Below are 20,195 nucleotides of genomic sequence, written 5' to 3'. Positions count from 1 at the left end.
GCAGACATAAAACAAGGCCATAAAACAGTTTTTATCTCTCCTGAAAAATTTGGTTACCGGGAATTAGATTCTTTTTGATTTCCATGATTCATATATATATATATATATATATATATATATATATATATATATATATGGTATATATGTGGGGATCTGATATCATAACAATGAGATCGTTTTATATAGCTTATATAAGATCCAAATTATTATATGGGTGTGAAGTTTGGGATGGTACATCAAAGACACACCTGAAGAAAATTACTACATTCCAAAATGCTGCATTAAAACTGTGTTTGGGAGAGCCTAAAACTATCTCAACATGTGCAATAGAAATTGAATGTAATGTCCAACCTGTTTGGTTATATATACGTGAGAAAATTCTTAAAATTCACCTTAAGCTTCAGTCTTCGTCAAGATGTATGTTTTTTCAAATAACAGATCACAACTTCAGCAAGTTTTATAATACAGGGCTATTCAAAAAGAAAGAGCAGATTTCGAATATTTATTTTAAATGAAGTATAAACACTAGAAGCATTTACCGCACACCAATGGATAGAGAAAGGTTCAATTTTTTTTTTAACATTTGGTTACACACGATGCTCGATCTGGGGCCATAAGCAAAGCGGAAACAGCAACAACCTGTCCGGCACAGTTACTTGCCAGTCCGAATTTGAGGAACTGAAAATTCTTGTGTAGTCGTCGAACATGCAAGAACTCACCGAAGCTGAATGTTTTTGCGCTGTTTCTGTAAAGAAAGTGTATGAACTTTTTTTCAGTGCAGCATTATCCGAACGACACCATTCCGGGGTATTAGATTGGAAGAGGTGGAGAAGATGGTGTTCATTGTGTGTGGCCCCCCAGATCCCCGACCTTACCCCCTGTGATTTTTATCTGTGGGTTGTTTGTACCACACCTCTCTGCTACTCTTCAAGATCTGCGACATCGAATTGTTGGAACCGTGAATTCCATAATTAGGGATCAGTTGATTCTTGTGTGGCAAGAAATGGACTACCGTTTTGTCGTGCAACACATGATTCACATGTTGAGTGCTTGGAACCTCATGGACTAAAAAATTTTAAACCTTCCTCTATCCAATGGTATGCTGCAAGCGTTTCTACTGTTTATAGTTTGTTTAAATAAATATTTAAAATCTGCTCTTTCTTTTTGAATAACCCTGTATACAAATGGAAGATGGTCCTTTAAATGTGACTTGTTTAATGATGGAACAAAATTTAGTTGTCAATGAAACTCCACCATGGATGTGGAAAAGGCCAAAGTGTTATATTAATATCCTTGGCGATTATACTAAAAATGATGCATCAAATGTTTTAAAATCTAGTGCCATGGAAGTAATCTATAACAAATACGAAAATTTTCTTCATATCTATACTCATGGGTCATGGAATCCTGATGATGGACTTTCAGGCGCAGGCTATTATATCCCAAAATATAACGAGAAATATTATAAGTTATATCATGTTCATCTCCCTCTAGTCTCGAAACAGAACTACTGGCCATAGAGGCAGCTCTTTTACATGTCTTTACCTTATATGATATACTTGTATGCATTTTCAGTGACTCGATGGGAGCTATTCTAAATATCATGAAATATACTCCAACTTCCTATGCACAAATCACAATCTCTATACAAAAAATATTAAATAAACTAAATCTTCAAAAAGAAATAGTATTTCAATGGAACCCTAGTCATTGCGGCATTACTGAGATTGTAGATAATATTGCTAAACAGGCAACATCTTTGGGACCCAAACCTATGCAAATAACTTCTTTAACCAGCGCATATTCTGCAGTTAATTCTCATTTAACAAATTTATGGGTTGAATTATGACTTTCTTCTGATAAAGGCCAAGTACTTCAAAACATTCAAAAGAAATCTAATGATTTACAAATGTTCTGCAACATTCCCAGACACATACAAACTTTCTTAGCAAGAGCCAGGACAGCCATATTATCAGTCAGAAGTATCTTCACGTTTTAATCTTGTTGACTCTAGTAGTTGTTGTTTCTGGTGCAACAATAACGAAGAAGATTTGAAACATATCCTCTTAAACTGCCCTGCCACAAACATCCATATAACTAATCTAAAATCTGCAATCCCTATAACCTTGGACAATTCTCTCCAATATATACTGAATACACCTCATCTTTGGAATGTGGCTGCTGAAATATACAACAAACATCGTGCTTTTTACCCATCATTTGTAAGAAGAGGAAATTCATAGTGAAACATAGTGGAACACGTGTTGTCAGCAAATAGCTGTATATACTACGAAGATATATATATATATATATATATATATATATATATATATATATGTATGTTTTTCAAAAACATTTTTCCATGAAATAGCTCTAAAAGTGTACATATGATCTGTAAGTTGTTTTTGTTTTGTTAATGACCTGAATACAAAGCCAAGTTATTTCATGCTTGAATCAGGATGAAGAGTGCAGCAAATTTATGGAATTAAATACAGAATGTTCCATTTAATAAAACACAACTTTGTGTTACTACGAATTTCTGTAACTCTGTATAATCGCCAACTATTATAAAAAAAATAGGCTTCGGTCAACCCACACAGATGCATATTTTTAGATAGACTAAAATACGCTAGTTGTGGGAGATCCCAAAAGCTATGGGAATAAGTGCTGTATGCAAGTAGGAAATGCCTAACATTGCTATGTTGTTGCTAATTCAAGTAGCCATTACATTAGGGAAGTGTTTGAATACTTCACTTGTTATAGCTGAAGCAGATCATTGTATTAACCGTTGCTTACGGGATTACACAAGCTGGCGCATAGCACGATCGAGAGTAGGTCTCTGTGAGTCATGACAATTTCTGCCGCTAGGTTCGCCTCTCTGCCCTATGAAATGATGAATAGTACCATTACAAAGCATTGTGCATCGTGAAAATAGTTCGATTAATTGTGCATTACTGAGTGAGTACGAATATTATAAATATGCCAAGCATATTACAGTGTTATTTGAAGTTTGTTCAGCTAAGTTATATTCGAAAATTGTCTGTGTTTTGCTATGTGAAGAACTCGGTACCAACAGGTCGTATCTTTATAGGTTAAGGTAAATGTCAAAGTTCTCTCGTATAACAAGCAATGCTATGTTAAAAGTGGCGAATTGCATTTTCCGACTCTCGAATGATGTGACCCGAAATGTAAAATAATTTCATGCATTGTTTCACTTACCAAGCATTACTGATATAGGCCTAATGAAAATGTGAACGACGTGATGTAAACATTGAAGATAATGTTGTTACTATTTTCCCTTTCTCTTTTAGAAAATACCGACAAAATTAATGAATTATCTTCATGCTGTACTTATTAGGTAATTAATGTGTATTTGTCTGTATTTTAGACCTGTGTATTGTTACGTAATTATCAGTGAATTAGGTTAGAGAACTTAACATGGTTAGTATGAGATTAGGTATGCACCTCAAACTGTAACTAATAATGGCTGCTGCCGAAATAGGCTGAGGTGGTTATCGTGTGAAACAAATTATATCTGGAATATCTAGTTTTATTATATACGGATACGTAAAGTTTTTTTTTTGTTTTGTTTTAGCATGTGTTTGTAATTTTGTGAGGTTATGTCTAGCCTAATTTCTTTTTATTCTTGTATCATTACCAATACATTAATTTATTTTATAATATTCATTTCAGGTGTTACATCTATGGTGGCAACTCTACTTATGTTAGGATATGAAGTAACAGTATATATTCAACTTCATCATTTGCTAAAAATTAAAGAAAAACTGTATGTGTTAGACTCATTCCATCGTCATTTCTTCTTATGTATGTGAACCACGTTCGTTCTAAAAGTGCTACAATAAATGAACACTATAGACAACGTGATGGAACAATTTACAAGTTACTGTTAAAATGCTCAACATTTTCAAGTGGTGCTATACCCATTGTTTCAAAATGTACATACATATTTTTACATTTCTATAAGAGGTGTCATAAATTATTTCAGCATATTTGTAAATTCTTCAAAATTAATTCTTCTAATTAATACCATAAAGTAATGAAATAATATAGCCTAGGCCTATATGTGATTTTATACTACCGGTATTGATGTTGATCTTGGTAAATTAATCCAATTTCACAGTGTTGTCTTTTGTATTGTGGTTCATAATAATTATAACAGTATGTACGTGGAAATGTTTTTAAAATAATAAATTCTAGCTCATGATTTTAAGTGGTCGTTTCAATGGGAGGTTATATTGGAAAGATGATCACAAATGGATAATTTACTGCAAGATACAAGAACTGAATATACCCAGGTAAGTAAGTGTTCCGTTGAAAGTGAAAGTGAAAATTTCGTTTTACAAGAGCTCAGTAGGCGTACACGCACTAAAATACTACAGTGTTTACTATTACTATGCTCAATAGATTAATCAGTAGGCCTATAGAAATGTTTTCACCACTGCAAGAAAAAATCGCGCAATAATTATACTTCTCAGTTATTGTGACGTCCGTATTTTTTTTTTAAAAGGAGAGGGAAAAGTTAGGCCTTCTTGCAAATGCGTAATTATGAATTCAAGGAAATTAAAGATAATGCAGTACCTTAATTAGTTGCAATATCTTATTTAATAACAATATTAATAATATTAGGTGAAAAGGGTAGGCTATAGTGCGTATATGTAAGATGTCAAGTTAATTTATTTCCGGAAATGTTTGGTGTATGAACTGAAGTACAGGGCAGACAGCCCCTCAGTTTATATGTAATATGTTTTAATATCAAGAATGACAGCCTTTTATTGTAATATAATTGAGGAGTAGAAGTTTGCAAATTACGTCTATTGTCCATAAAATATTGTACGAAGCATTTAATAAGCAATGATGAGTCCTTTAAATGTCCCAAATGTCAATGTCTTTTAAGTGTTCTGCTATGAATATATAGGGCAGAACAGCGCTCCGAGCGGCGGAATTGGCATTACGAGGGAACCACTTCAGACTCGTTTTTCAAGCTCTATGCGCCAGCTTGTATAATCTCGTAAGCAACGGTATTAACACACAGCATCTCACCAAAGATGACAGTTCACATTCTAACAGATACATGGGAAAAAATGACTATAGGACAGGCTTTCTCTACATCATTAGATTTTCCTACCATTCCACCATTCCTGTAATATTACTGAACAGACTTGATAGTTAAAAAAAAAAAAAAATGAACAAATGCAATTACATGACAGTATATACAGTATTGATCAAATCAGGCTTACGAGGATTATGTTTAGAAATCTAGAAAGCAGTTAGTGGAGAAGTGGAAAGGAAATAATTTATTCATTTACACATGCTATGGCCTTTATAATTTATATCAAAGTATTCGACAAAATAAATAAAAATATTTAATGGATACCGAAGATAATAAATTGCATTCCATATGGGAAAGAAATAATAGGATAACCTATTACGAGATGGGGACAGAAGTTTGAAAATGGACCAACAGGTTTAAACCTTGAAGATCATCATCATTACCATCACCATCATTATTACATAGCGTGATTCAAAAAGGGTGGTGCAAAAGTACTTGAACCTAATTTATTCTCAAAAGAATTTGTTTTACATGCAATGTCGCAATTCCTCCAGTTTCTGTAGGAATGGAAACAATACAAGGCATTCTTAATTAATTTCCACAAAAAAAGTAGCAGTATGATAAATCTGACAATCTTGGAGGACAAAGCATCATGGAAATCCTCATTTCTAGCATAGCTGATCCATCGTCCTGGAAGAATGGTATTCAGATATTGACGAACATCCCGTGGAAGTGTGGAGGAGCTCCAGCCTGTTGAAAGATTAAGGCCTGGGACACACGAGCGCTGATTATATGGATGTTATAACGTAAATCATAACATGCATTATAGCTTAAGGGGAAATATACACTAAAAAATTAGGGAAATTCAATATATATATATTTTTTTTGGAAAGTAGCCTATCCAAAGAAAATTCATATCTTTATATTCAACAACTGATTCAGCTAAATTGGGACGTATCCAAAGAAAATTCATATCCTTATGTTCAACAACTGAATCAGTTAAACTGAAAAGTATCCATATTCTTATGTTCAACATTTGATTCAGCTAAATTGGAAAGTACCGAAAGAAAATTTATATCCTTTTGTTCACACAGATTTCTGCTTAATGACTCCAGGTACATCTATGAGATTACTTTAATTGTCGAAGCTTATATTCCAGATGACACAAACTCGATTATCTATTTTTATTCAAGATCCTCAAAGGTGATATAACCTGCGATTCTTTCATAAGTAACATCGTGTTCTGATGAAAGATATGAGAGCTTACAAACTTTTCTATAGTAGAAATTTTAAATATCTCTCCCTCCCTCCCTCCCCCTCCCCCCCTCTCTCTCCAGATGCACTAAAAATGCTAACATGCTCTGCATCGAATTCCATCCATTCATTGAATAGATTTGGTTTTATACTGCAAAGTCCTCTTTAAACTTGTAAATATTACCATTAATAGCACTCACTGGTGCGACTAGTGTTTAGTTTTTCATTTGCTTATTGTTCTAATTTTGCATCTATTAATTAGCATTATATTTTTAATTTTATCAAATCAATGTACAGTGAGGGACATAATTTGTTGAGCAGCTCGAGTATTTTCTAAGTCAAAGAATGTCTGCGCATGCTCTGGGCCAAAAGCCTGATTCATACTTACTTAATTACAAATGGCTTTTAAGGAACCTGGAGGTTCATTGCAGCCCTCACATAAGCCTGCCATCATTCCCTATCCTGAGCAGAGTAATCCAGTCTCTACCATCATATTCCACCTCCCTTATATCCATTTTTATATTATCCTCCCATCTACATTTCGGCCTCCCCAAAGGTCTTTTTCCCTCCGGCCTCCTAACTAACATTCTATATGCAGTTCTGGATTCGCTCATACATAATACATGTCCTACCCATCTCAAACGTCTGGATTTAATGTTCCTAATTATTATGTCAGATGAAGACTACAATGCGTGCAGTTCTGCATTGTGTAACTTTCTCCCTTTTCCTGTAACTTAGTCCCTCTTAACCCCAAATATTTTTCTAAGCACCTTATTCTCAGACACCCTTAACTTCTGTTCCTCTCTCAAAGTGAGAATCCAAGTTTCACAACCACACAGAACAATCGGCAATATAACTATTTTATAAATTCTAACTTTCAGATTTTTTGATAGCAGACTAGATGACAAAAGCTTCTCAACCAAATAACACGCATTCTCATATTATTTTATTCTGCATTTAATTTCCTCCCGAGTGTCATTTATATTTGTTACTGTTGCTCCAAGACATTTGAATTTTTCCACCTCTTCGAAACATAAATCTCCAATTTTTATATTTCCCCTTTCTTAGAATATTCTGGTCACGAGACATAATCATATATTTCGTCTTTTTGGGGTTTACTTCCAAACCTATCGCTTTACTTGCTTCAAGTAAAATTTCTGTGTTTTCCCTAATCGTTTGTGGATTTTCTCCTAACATATTCACGTCATCCACACAGACAAGAAGCTGATGTAACCCGTTCAATTCTAAATCCTCTGTATTATCCTGAACTTTTCTAATGGCATATTCTAGAGCGAAGTTAAAAAGTAAAGGTGATAGTGAATCTCCTTGCTTTAGCCCGCAGTGAACTGATTCATACCATGAAGAGATATTCGTTTCTCTTTTCTGTTTAAATATTACATACCAGTATCTATGCTGAGGAGAAATTAAAATATGGAGAGAGGTTTACTATTTAAAATACGTATACAAATATACAGACGTAAAATACTGTAGTTTTTGAGAAGAAACAGATCTGAAATATGCAGAAGAGCAGGGAGCCAAGTTATAAAAAGATTTAATGCTTGAAGGCAAGCGAAGTGATTGAGTGGTTAAAACGTGTCTAAAGTACGGGATCGATGGTTCGAATCCCAACACAATCAATTATATTTAATATTTTTAAACATGTAAAAATATACATCCTTTTCATATGGCTACATATTAATTTGAGTTTTATGGTCTATTAATATTATTTACAACTTTTATCTTTCCACTATACTTTGCTTTAATTCTATACATCAATTAACTCATTCCAATACGTAATATTCATTCATATTATACTGTAAGCATGTGGAATTCAGTGATTTTAATTAAAGCTTCAAAGAAACAGTCATTAAATAAATTAAAATATTTAATGTCACATTATTTTTCTGATGGCCTAAAAGTAAACATACCATTATATTTTTTTATTACTTCCAATTCATCTCGTCTTGCCGCTCGTTTATTTAGAGGGCAGCACACTGCAGTTGACCACAGCATCACCCCCCTCCCTCCCCCTTAAAGTATTTAAGGACAAATACTCTAATTACCTGATTTAAGTGTTCTATTCTTTGGCAGTGCAAAGATAAAAAAAAATGCAGTGATTTTGAAAACTTTACATTGGAGTGACTTGTTTGCAGGATCCTTGGTTCTTTCTTATGACGAAATTTCAGGTTTGTGACAGTTAGAAAAAGTTGAAACGGCTAGAGTATAATTTACCTGGCTCTTGGTTGAAGGATTGCTGGAGTACATGGAACTCACAATAGGTGTCTTGAGAAGCTGGTGAACCTCTCGGTCTAGCAGTTTGTCCATGATGCGAGCAACCTTGCTAGGGTCGTCCTTATAATGCACCAATAATGCAATTGCTAGGTCTCCCCTATAAAAAACAATGTATGAATTATAATATATTTAAAATGAAATGTCATATATTTAGTTCTAGTATGTCTGCAATAACACATATAAGAATATTATGCCTTATTTCTTCTTGTTTCCCAATAGAAAGTTGTATCTCCTCCTACGTATTTGTTTTGCACTGTTTAAATTAATATGTGGTGGCTGGATATCTCAGTTGGTAGAGCAACTGGCAATGGACTGAGAAGTCCTGGGTTCAGTCCCACGTAGTGATGGATTTTTGTCACTGCCAAAACTTTGAGAACAGCCCTGAGGTTCACCCAGCCTCCTATCAAATTAAGTACCGAGTCTTTCCCGGCAGTCAAAGCATAGTGTCGACCACACCACCTCATTCTAGTCCCAAGGTCATGAAAGCATGGAGTTCTAAGTCTATGTCTCCCAAGTACCTTCATGGCATGTAAAGGAGATACCTTTACCTTAAATTAATATGAATATTTAATTAATTATATGATTAAACTTGTTAAATAAACAACTTATATAACTTCACTGTGTTAAATAAAATACAGCGTGATTACAAAAGAATACCCACACTTTGAAAGGATATATTTAGAATGCTGGAAAAATTACAACCTGGGTTCAGCATTCTCTTGAATAATTAACATTGTAAAGTTTAATTTTGATTACCATAACAACTTCACAAAAGTTTGATTTCACTTCAAAAATATTCGATATGACCGCCATGAGAAACTCGAACAATATCCACTCAGTAATCAAATTCATCCCACACTCTTTGTAGCATGTTCGGTGTTATTCGCATTTTTAGTTCGTCAATGTTAGCTGGAAGTGGTGGAACAAACACTTGATCTTATATGTAGCCCCATAGAAAGAAATCGCATGGGCTTAGATCACAGCTTCGTGGGGGCCAATGATGAAGGGTCTGATTGCAATCTGCTCTATGGCCAATCCATCATTGCGGAAAATTTTCATTTAAGTATCTGCGAACAGATAAATGTCAATGAGATGGAAATTAAGTCCCCAGTTTCTTCTTCTAGCTGAGGAAACAACCTGTGTTGCAGCATTTCCAAGTAAGAACTTCCATTAACAGTGGGCACTTCTTTGGATATAGCACAAAACATATTAACTTTGGGGGAATCGCGCTTGTGTTCCACCGTTTCACGAGGATTCTCTAAACCCCAAACCCATATGTTTGATGGCTGACTTTACCATTGGTATGAAATGTCACTTCATTGCTAAACACAGCTTAGACATCTCTCGACACCCAACCAAATGAAACTTCAGAATATCACCTCCACAAAGATATGTCCAGTGTCATTCTAAGTTGTTATGTTGCTGAAACATAGTCTTTCAAATTTAGGATATTCTTTTGTAATGGTACTTTACTTAGTGACTAATTTCAGCAGGAACTTCACATCATTATCAAACATATAGTGAGATCATACAGTTTCTTTTGATTTCTTCTTGCTTGGTGTCTTTGGTGGGGGAGTGTGTAGGTAGGGATGGGGTGTGTTTGTGATTGGTAATGTTGTGTCGAGAAGAATGTGCGTTCTGAAATTCAGTGCATGCTCAGCATTTGTTGTGTATATGTTTTTGTGTGTCTATATATTTCGTATTGTTCTACAGTCTTACTAATAAACAGTGTATAGTTTTTATACTAGACTTATGCAGAGTTGAGACAGAAAACATTACTAATAAACCATGCATAAGCGATGGACGTATAAACAGCCTGTAACTATACAATGGGAATTGCTTTGCAGTAGTTATATATACGAAACCCCTTGATTAAGTGTTGTATATAGAGAAAAAATGGCCGCCCCTCTAACGGCTGTTCGTATCGACTGTCATTTTATGATGAAGGTTGCCTAGTAACCAAAGAAGAACAAACCAAAGAGCACAGAATAATTAGAATAATATTACTGTAGCTTGTACTCTTTGACCAAAATACAGTATGGTAATCGATTAGAGCCAGTTGTACTATCGATACTTAACACGCCACTCTAGAGCGCTCTACCGGATGCAATAGAGAACCTCAGATATTCTATTATCTTTCGTAACGAAGTAATGACGAAACTATGACGTAGCTGTGTAACAGTTATACTGTTATACACGACGTATGTAGTGATTATTAGTAAGGAATTTACACACGACTTATAAACGAGCTACTCATTGTATAAGTATAAGAGAGTTAACGTCTGTATATAGAGTTTTTATTAGTAAGACCGTTAGTATATTATTTTAGTTTTCTGCTTTCGGTTCAATGTGTTGAATTTTCATGTCTGTCTCTATGTTGCTGTAGATGTGATTGGAGTTGGTGATGTGTTCTACATAGGTGAATGTATTGTGTGATTTGATTATGACTGTGATGTGTTTGTTGTATTGTGTTTCAAAAGATATGCTAGTCTGTCCAATGTAAAAGTCATTACAACTATTGCATGTTGATTTGTAAAGACCTATCAGGATGTATTTGCTTGTTTGTCTTATTTGTATGTTGAGATGTTTTGTAATGTTTTTCACAAATCGATATGTCATAATAGTAACGACTTCTACATCTAGACAAACTGGCAGAACTTGCCAAACACAATACAACAAACATATCACAGCCATAATCAAATCACATAATACATCAACTTACACAGAACACATCACCAACTAAAATCACACCTATGGCAATACAGAAGCAGACATGGAAATTCTACACATTGAACCGAAAAGCAGGAAACTAAACATACTAGAACAATGGAAAATATATAGACACATAAAGACACGTACACAACACATCCTCAACCGAATTTCAGAACGGACACTCTTTTCGACACAACACTAACAATCACAAATACATCCTATCCCTACCTACACACTTCAACACCAAGATACCAATCAAAAAGAAATCAAAAGAAAGTGCATAACCTCGCTAAAAGTTTGATAATGGTGTGAAGCTCCCACCAAAATTAGTCACTAGGTAAAGTTTATTTAACACAGTGAAGCTATACAGGGTGATTCACGAGGAAAGATAAAAAATTTAGTATACAATATCTTTGGCCATTTTGAATGAAAAAGTTCATATGAACATAGATCCGTTTTCAAACGATGGCGGAGCTAGATGCATTTTTTTGGTAAAATGTCTCGCCCCAATGTGAATCAGACGTTACCATATGCTGCTGACGTGAGATGTGAGACAAGGATACGGATCACAATGAATGACGTAACATTGGAATCTGCATTGTGAGCAATGTGGATAAGATAAGATCATTCACCTCACAAACTGGATGATGGGGCATTACAAATGTCCAATTGCCTGCCCTTGTCTGATGTAATGACACAGAACCCACACATAACACAAATACACTATTGCTTATCAGTTCACAGGAGTTCAGTCAGCTACCTCTACTACAGTAGTTATACAGTTATACAGGTACAGTTATCGGAAGTGTTAAGTTGTGTTTTTCAAGATGCCTTATAAATTTTCGACTCCAGAATACACCGATATTGTGTATGTTTATGATTTGTGCAATGAAAGTTCCTTGCATGCTGTTGCTGAATATGAATGACGCTTTGCGAACAGAAGAATACCATATCGAAGAGTAGGCCTATTTACTGTCTATGGGGTTGGATGAAAGACTTGGTATACCAAAGGAAGGTGGAAACGAGAGAGGCGCTAATCAACTGTATTTTGGATGCTGCACACCGCATAAAGAACAGCCATGAGCAATTCTCCCGAGAGACAAGTGTGATTCATGCCTGAGCACAACAATGCATTGAAGCAGAAGGAGATACCTTTGAAAATATGCGAAAACATCGACCCCGACATCTAGAATATTAGGTATGTATGCATACGTTAATATAAACTTTAAATTTGTCCGTTATCTGTCTAAATGCGAGTTAGTACAATAGAATCGCAGAAGTTTTTGTGAAATCAAAGAGCCATATCTCCGTAACCATTCGAAAACGGACCCATATTCATATGGACTTTTTGACTCAGAATGGCTTCAGAATTCACATCCCAAATTTTTTACCTTTCCTCGTGAATCACCCTGTATAAGTTGTTAATTTAACAAGTTTAACCATATCATTAGTGGTATACAAGTGTTAGAAGTGTGTAATCAATAATGAATATTAATATTGAATTTTAATAATGCAGAGACTGTTTTTGCGATAAGTATTCAAACACAGCACTCTCTCCAAATCATAACTAAACACTTGTAATGGTAAAAGTGACTATAGAAATTCCAAGTAGGTCTAACCTTTGTCTCCTGGTTCCCTCACAAAGTAATGGATGGTCAGCCTCAGACACATTGGCTTTCAAACCTAATGCTGCTACTGCTGCTTCAAATCCTAGGGCCTCATCTGTTGGTAATCTTAATCCTGGATTCAACAGCTGACACCGAGGCTCTCGACCAACAGTTGCTGAAATAAGAATGCCACATCAAGAAACTCTTCAGCAATGTCTTCTCTTTAAATATCCACAAATATACAGTAAGCAGCAAAACAAACAATACTGAACTCATCACTCATCTGCTGTCAATGTTTCCCCAGCATCCAAGTATTTATTTATTTTATATGATAGTTTTACATATTGTATATTCAGTGCTGAGGTTAGTACTGCAATTATGGTTCTCGCAACAGAGGAGAAGGTGTTCATCGTCGAGCATTATTTCTGGGCATGCGGAGTGGGGCGTCAGAATGGGCCGAGCTTGCGCCACATTAAAGAGCAGTACTAGGAGTGATTTAATGTGGCACCAAATAACACAACAAACAGAGCGGGTAGAAGAGAAAGTTGCGTTACTTCCTCTACTTCAGTGGTTCGTTGCCGAGTGGCGCTAGCTCTGTTTTCCGTCTGCAGTTTCAGGATCGCTATTCGAGTGAATGCAAAAGGTTTTTAAAATAACCCATTAGATAAGACTGTATTGTAGAGTACTTTGTTACAATATTTTACTTGTTTATAAATGTAATATTACTACATTAACAAATTGTGAGTTATGTAACACAACCCTGAATAGTAAATATAATAATTAAGCGAAAAATGGAACATAGTGCCAGTTTCAGCCAGAAATACGCAAAAAAAAAGTACTGCTTCGCAAAACTGAACATTTTTATGGCATTATAAAGTACGCATTGACATGAAATTATAGTTTTTATACACAAGAAAGAATGTAATATAATAAAGGAGACACTTTATTTTCACCAATAGTTTTTATCTACTATTTAGTCATTAATTGCAGTTGTATCTGGTTTATACGTAATTCAGGGGAACAAGAAATATTACGTAAACTTAGACTCATACATTAAGCTTCGATATTATATCGATGCTAATGTAAGTTCTGATCTTTTGAAATACCTAGGTTATTTTGTGTTTGTAAAATTAAAACAATTTGGTAGCACTGTATTAACTAGTTGTATGCTACTTGTTGGAGAATATTAAATTAACAACTTTTCCATGAGATCTATTACTTTCTCATATGCTCGATTAGAAACCTCTTATGATGTGAAAACGTAATAAACAAATGTAATAAAATTGTAAACCAGATTATATTGTCGCCTAGATGCAAAGTAGCATTATACTATACTTTTGTTACCGAAATAACTTTTACGTTAATTACTACTAAAGTGCTATTATTAAAAATAATATAATTAATTAAACATGTATATTTAATGAAGTAGAAGCTAGGTGCTTGGATTCAATTAGGAGTTCACAATTAGCACTTGAATACAGCACATTTTTTAACTGGCACATAGATTGAAAAATGTTCAGATGTAGAAAGTCTATGGTGATCATCACAAGATAATCATTTTCTAATTCCAAAATGTCGCTCTAGAGGATCCTGGTTAAATTTTTTCTGTGAGAATATATTTAAATCTGCTATTCCACAAGAATTAATATATTTCGTGAGTGCTCTGCATTGTCACTCTAAATAAGTCAAGGGTTCTTTCTTAGGCAAACGTGATCTTTGTATTGCCAATTACGTGTAATATATTTTATAAAATCGTGTAATGCTAGGATCCTTCGTACAGGGCAGAAGGGGGAGTATTTGAGTTCAGCGTATCTGCAAGGTCGTTCATTCACCTTGTGAATTCTTTTGCATTTTCACTTCCCTCGAACCCATCACAGTTTATGACTCTAAAAAATGTATCCATTTTCAAAAACTCACACTAAACAGCTGAAATACTGATCCGGGGTTCATTCGCTACAAGGAATTACGGTCAATGTAACTAGACATAATTTTGGGCATTCAGGTGTGGAGTAATGGCACATAAATGCACACAAGCGCAAGATTAGGTAAGGTGTTCTTCTGATTTTCGGGTGTCACATCCAATTATTTTCTTACTCGGATATTTAATGATGCTGTATCAACTACTAGCCACCAGCGTGGCTCAGTCGGTTAAGACGCTAGCCTGCCGGTCTGAAGTTGCGCTCGGGCGCAGGTTCGATCCCCGCTTGGGCTGATTACCTGGTTGGGTTTTTTCCGAAGTTTTCCCCAACCATAAGGTGAATGCCAGATAATCTATGGCGAATCCTCGGCTTCATCTCGCTATCACCAATCTCATCGACGCTAAATACCTAGTAGTTGATACAGCATCGTTAAGTAACCAACTAAAAAAATCAACTATTTGATTCTTTAGTGTCAATAAAATTGGTCATGGCCAGATGTTATTTGGTAAGGGTATATTGTTATGAGAAAGGATTGATTTCCTCTTGGTTGAATATTTTCTCTTCTTTTCTTTTTTTAAGATATCGAGGCAAGTTTGGGAAAATATGTGTTATGGCATATGGCTTTGGTCGCCAGTTCTTGTGTGGAAGTCCTATCTTTACCGACAATAATAAGTTTATCGGCTCTTACAATCAAAACCTCAGAAAAATGGATATTACAGATATAATAACGAGCATACAGTTTTCTGTCTTCGTGGAATTGCTCTACATCAGTTCTGAAAAATAGTCTAGGCTTTGGGTGGATACAAGAAACGTCTCTTCCTTACAGACTACATGATCGGATTTACATCAAGAACAAAACAATTAGGCTTATTACTACTCACTCACATAAACGGCACAATAAAAATCACCCGAACACCACAAGAAATATCTCTTTAATTCCTTAGTAGAACGAGTTCTACCTGCTCTGTCCACAGTATTAAGAAGAAAACTGCAGTCTTAGAACAATCGCCACACCAATGTTTCGCTCAGTTGCCGTGGCGACACTAGGGGGTTTAAAAGTCCCATTAGACCCTTGCTGAGTTACCACACTTTCTATTCTAAATGCTCTGCAACAAAGTAAGCAGTCGTCGAGAAATTCCTTCATACGGGATCAGTCATCTTGTATGTTATAATGACTTATATTGATTTTCAGAGTATGTTTGTAATTTCAGTATTGTTTTTATTCCGCATACTGTATTTAATATTAAAAAGATATATTGTACATTTCTAGCACAGTGCTAGATAACTCACTTATTTCTAGTTGAATAAAGTTTAGTAGTGACATAATTTAAGTTACAATCAGATAAACTCTATAGTCTCCCCTATCTAAATTCCAATCTCACCATCTCACGGTGCAACTTGTTACAATCTAATGAGGATCTGAGGACCGAATTAGAGTGGTATAACTGTTAATATATAATCACTATAGTGATTAACAGATTTTATTGTTTATAACAAAGTACAAATTATGAACACTAAGACTGAACATAAAGATAGGCATAATTATACTTGGGAAACCAGAATTTTAAAGTCAATAATAGATTACATATTATACAATAAAAAATTAGTAGAAATGACACTAAATGTAAGAGCTTTTCGAAGTCCAGAAATTGAGTCTGATCATTACCTTTTGGCTTCTCTATACATGTAAGACCAAGACGTGCAAAAAGAACATGATATTTCAACGAAATGACTTCACTTTTACAGTAAGCTCTCTCAGAGATCCTAGTGTAATTTGGTTTTACTAGACAAGAATAGATAATATTATGAAAGGAGTACCTGTTCTGAACAATACAGAGGATGAATGGAATTCACTTCAATATATTTTAAAACAATTGACTAAAGAAAGTCTAAGGGAGGCAGTGGCAGAAAGATAGCATAAAAGGTTAGTCTACGTCGTTGGGATGGAGATATAAAGAACCTTATTAATGATAAAAGGGAAACATATCTAAAAATACACTAAACAACTAATGTTAGCTTGTTCAATGCTTCTGAAATTAAAAGTACATTATCTTGTTCATTTTCAGCTGCTGAATACGAAAATGACCTTAAAAATGTTGGATTGGTTATAATTTATGAGTACTCGAAGAAAATATTGGGTACATTATTATTGTCTTTTTACATGGTTTAAGGGATTAGGTACAGTTTACAGCAGTAAAATTTTGGAAATATTGAACATTTTTTTTCCATTACTGTATCTTGTACACTAATGAAAATCATTATGTGTAAAACACTGTCCTTCTGCTATATGAAAAAAAAAAAAAAAATTTTTGCGATTTTAAAAAATTATTTACATTTCTTTTTTTTTTTTTCAAAATTCATTTCACTGTGCAGTGATGAAGAGTTTCCCACATAACTAAAAAATATTCAACATTCTGTGATGAAATGTTTTGTGTGTATTTATGTATGTCATATCTACAATACAAGATAACTTCTCTACCTTTGATAGATTGTCTGATAAAAAATAAATTCATTTTAAAAAATGGTCAAATATCAGTATTTTCTTCTAACACAAAATAAAAAAAAATATTATCTATTAAGGAATGTAGTTGAAAGAGCATGATATTGTAAACATGAGTTTAAGCATAAAATAAAAGAGAGAGAACATGAAAAAGTTAACAAGTTTATGAGTTACGAGGGAAATGCTTCATCACTGCACAGTGAACTGCCACCATTTTGAATTTTGAAAATATATATATATATATAATTCTTTTTTAAATCGTAAAAATATTTTTTTCATATATCAGAAGGACAATGTTTTTAACACACCAATTTTCATTACTGTACAAGATACAATAATGGAGAAAAAAAATGTTGAATATTTCCAAAAATTTTACTGTTGTAAGCTGTACCTAATCCCTTAACTAACAGAACTATAGTTTCATTTTGGAGATGCCGATAAGCTCACTGTATTATAATATCAATTTTTGTTTTCCACCTGTGCTTATCTTAATATTTGGATTTATATGAACGTTTTCGACACTCAGTGTGTGTCATCTTCAGATATGGGATCTATGTCATTGTGTGTTGTGAAGACCTAGCTTCTTAATTATGTTGTGGGTTGTTCACTTGTGTGTGACCTTTCATGATTTCTTAATTTAGCTAAAATTACTATAAGCAGTGTGTGGTTGGTTGTTATGATTCTGTTAAATTCTATCTTTTGAAAACCCATATAGGCCAATAGAAAATTATGTTAAAAACATTATTACACATAAATATAAACAAGTAAAATATATACACTATAAAAACACTGTAAAACACTGTATACACTATATCACTTTTATCACATATATGGTTGGCTGTGTTGGCCTGTTATATCGTTAAAAAATGGGGTTGTTTTATTGTTCTTGGTAAAAACTGTCTTTTTGACGCACTTTCACTGATTTTCCATAGTATTGTATGTTGGAGTTTTTGATGTTGTTCAAGTTGACTACTGTGAATCGTGGATGCTGTTATTGAGTACTTAGACGTATATAATACAAGCTATTTTCTGTTGAGTCCGCTGTCTAGTATGGCCATGCGTGTGATTTTAACTGGTGTTGGAGTGTTCCCTATTTGGGAAAAGGAAATTGTACCAGAAAAATGGAAGGAGTCCATAATTGTACCTATTTTTAAAAAGGGGGACAAAACTAACTGTGGTAACTTTCGAGGAATATCACTTTTGTTGACGTCGTACAAAATTTTGTCCAATATTCTTTTGAGAAGATTAACTCCGTACGTAGATGAAATTATTGGGGATCATCAGTGCGGTTTTCGGCGTAATAGATCGACTATTGATCAGATTTTTTGTATTCGACAGATAATGGAGAAAAAATGGGAGTATAAGGGTACAGTACATCAGTTATTCATAGATTTCAAAAAGGCTTATGACTCGGTTAAGAGGGAAGTATTATATGATATTCTTATTGAATTTGGTATTCCCAAGAAACTAGTTCGATTAATTAAAATGTGTCTCAGTGAAACATACAGCAGAGTCCGTATAGGTCAGTTTCTATCTGATGCTTTTCCAATTCACTGCGGGCTAAAGCAGGGAGATGCACTTTCACCTTTACTTTTTAACTTCACTCTAGAATATGCCATTAGGAAAGTTCAGGATAACAGGCAGGGTTTGGAATTGAATGGGTTACATCAGCTTCTTGTCTATGCGGATGACGTGAATATGTTAGGAGAAAATACACAAACGATTAGGGAAAACACGGAAATTTTACTTGAAGCAAGTAGAGCGATCGGTTTGGAAGTAAATCCCGAAAAGACAAAGTATATGCTTATGTCTCGTGACCAGAATATTGTACGAAATGGAAATATAAAAATTGGAGATTTATCCTTCGAAGAGGTGGAAAAATTCAAATATCTTGGAGCAACAGTAACAAATATAAATGACACTTGGGAGGAGATTAAACGCAGAATAAATATGGGAAATGCGTGTTATTATTCGGTTGAGAAGCTCTTATCATCTAGTCTGCTGTCCAAAAATCTGAAAGTTAGAATTTATAAAACAGTTATATTACCGGTTCTTCTGTATGGTTGTGAAACTTGGACTCTCACTCTGAGAGAGGAACATAGGTTCAGGGTGTTTGAGAATAAGGTGCTAAGAAAAATATTTGGGGCTAAGCAGGATGAAGTTACAGGAGAATGGAGAAAGTTACACAACACAGAACTGCACGCATTGTATTCTTCACCTGACATAATTAGGAACATAAAATCGAGACGTTTGAGATGGGCAGGGCATGTAGCACGTATGGGCGAATCCAGAAATGCATATAGAGTGTTAGTTGGGAGACCAAAGGGAAAAAGACCTTTAGGGAGGCCGAGACGTAGATGGGAGGATAATATTAAAATGGATTTGAGGGAGGTTGGGTATGATGATAGAGACTGGATTAATCTTGCACAGGATAGGGACCGCTGGCGGGCTTATGTGAGGGCGGCAATGAACCTTCGGGTTCCTTAAAAGCCATTTGTAAGTAAGTAAGTAAGTTGGAGTGTTCCTATGTGGTGCATGGCTGAGACTAGAATCTAGTCTCAGCCATGCACCACATAGGAACACTCCAACACCAGTTAAAATCACACGCATGGCCATACTAGACAGCGGACTCAACAGAAAATAGCTTGTATTATATACGTCTAAGTACTCAATAACAGCATCCACGATTCACAGTAGTCAACTTGAACAACATCAAAAACTCCAACATACAATACTATGGAAAATCAGTGAAAGTGCGTCAAAAAGACAGTTTTTACCAAGAACAATAAAACAACCCCATTTTTTAACGATATAACAGGCCAACACAGCCAACCATATAT

General features: G+C 34.6%; 1 protein-coding gene across 1 annotated transcript in view; it reads right to left on the bottom strand.

Moving 5' to 3' along the window:
• Dora (zinc finger SWIM domain-containing dorado) overlaps window positions 1–20,195 on the bottom strand; it is a 260,924-nt gene that overhangs the window by 100,701 nt on the left and 140,028 nt on the right. Inside the window, exons 13-14 of the mRNA XM_069825149.1 lie at window positions 12,949–13,111; window positions 8,558–8,714 (exon numbers count right to left, since the gene is read on the bottom strand). Coding sequence (XP_069681250.1) covers window positions 8,558–8,714; window positions 12,949–13,111 — 320 coding nt within the window. The remainder of the gene's footprint in view (window positions 1–8,557; window positions 8,715–12,948; window positions 13,112–20,195) is intronic.

This window comes from Periplaneta americana, chromosome 4 (assembly GCF_040183065.1).
Source record: "Periplaneta americana isolate PAMFEO1 chromosome 4, P.americana_PAMFEO1_priV1, whole genome shotgun sequence".
NCBI classification, from domain to species: domain Eukaryota; kingdom Metazoa; phylum Arthropoda; class Insecta; order Blattodea; family Blattidae; genus Periplaneta; species Periplaneta americana.
This window is presented reverse-complemented; position numbering and strand designations above follow the sequence as displayed.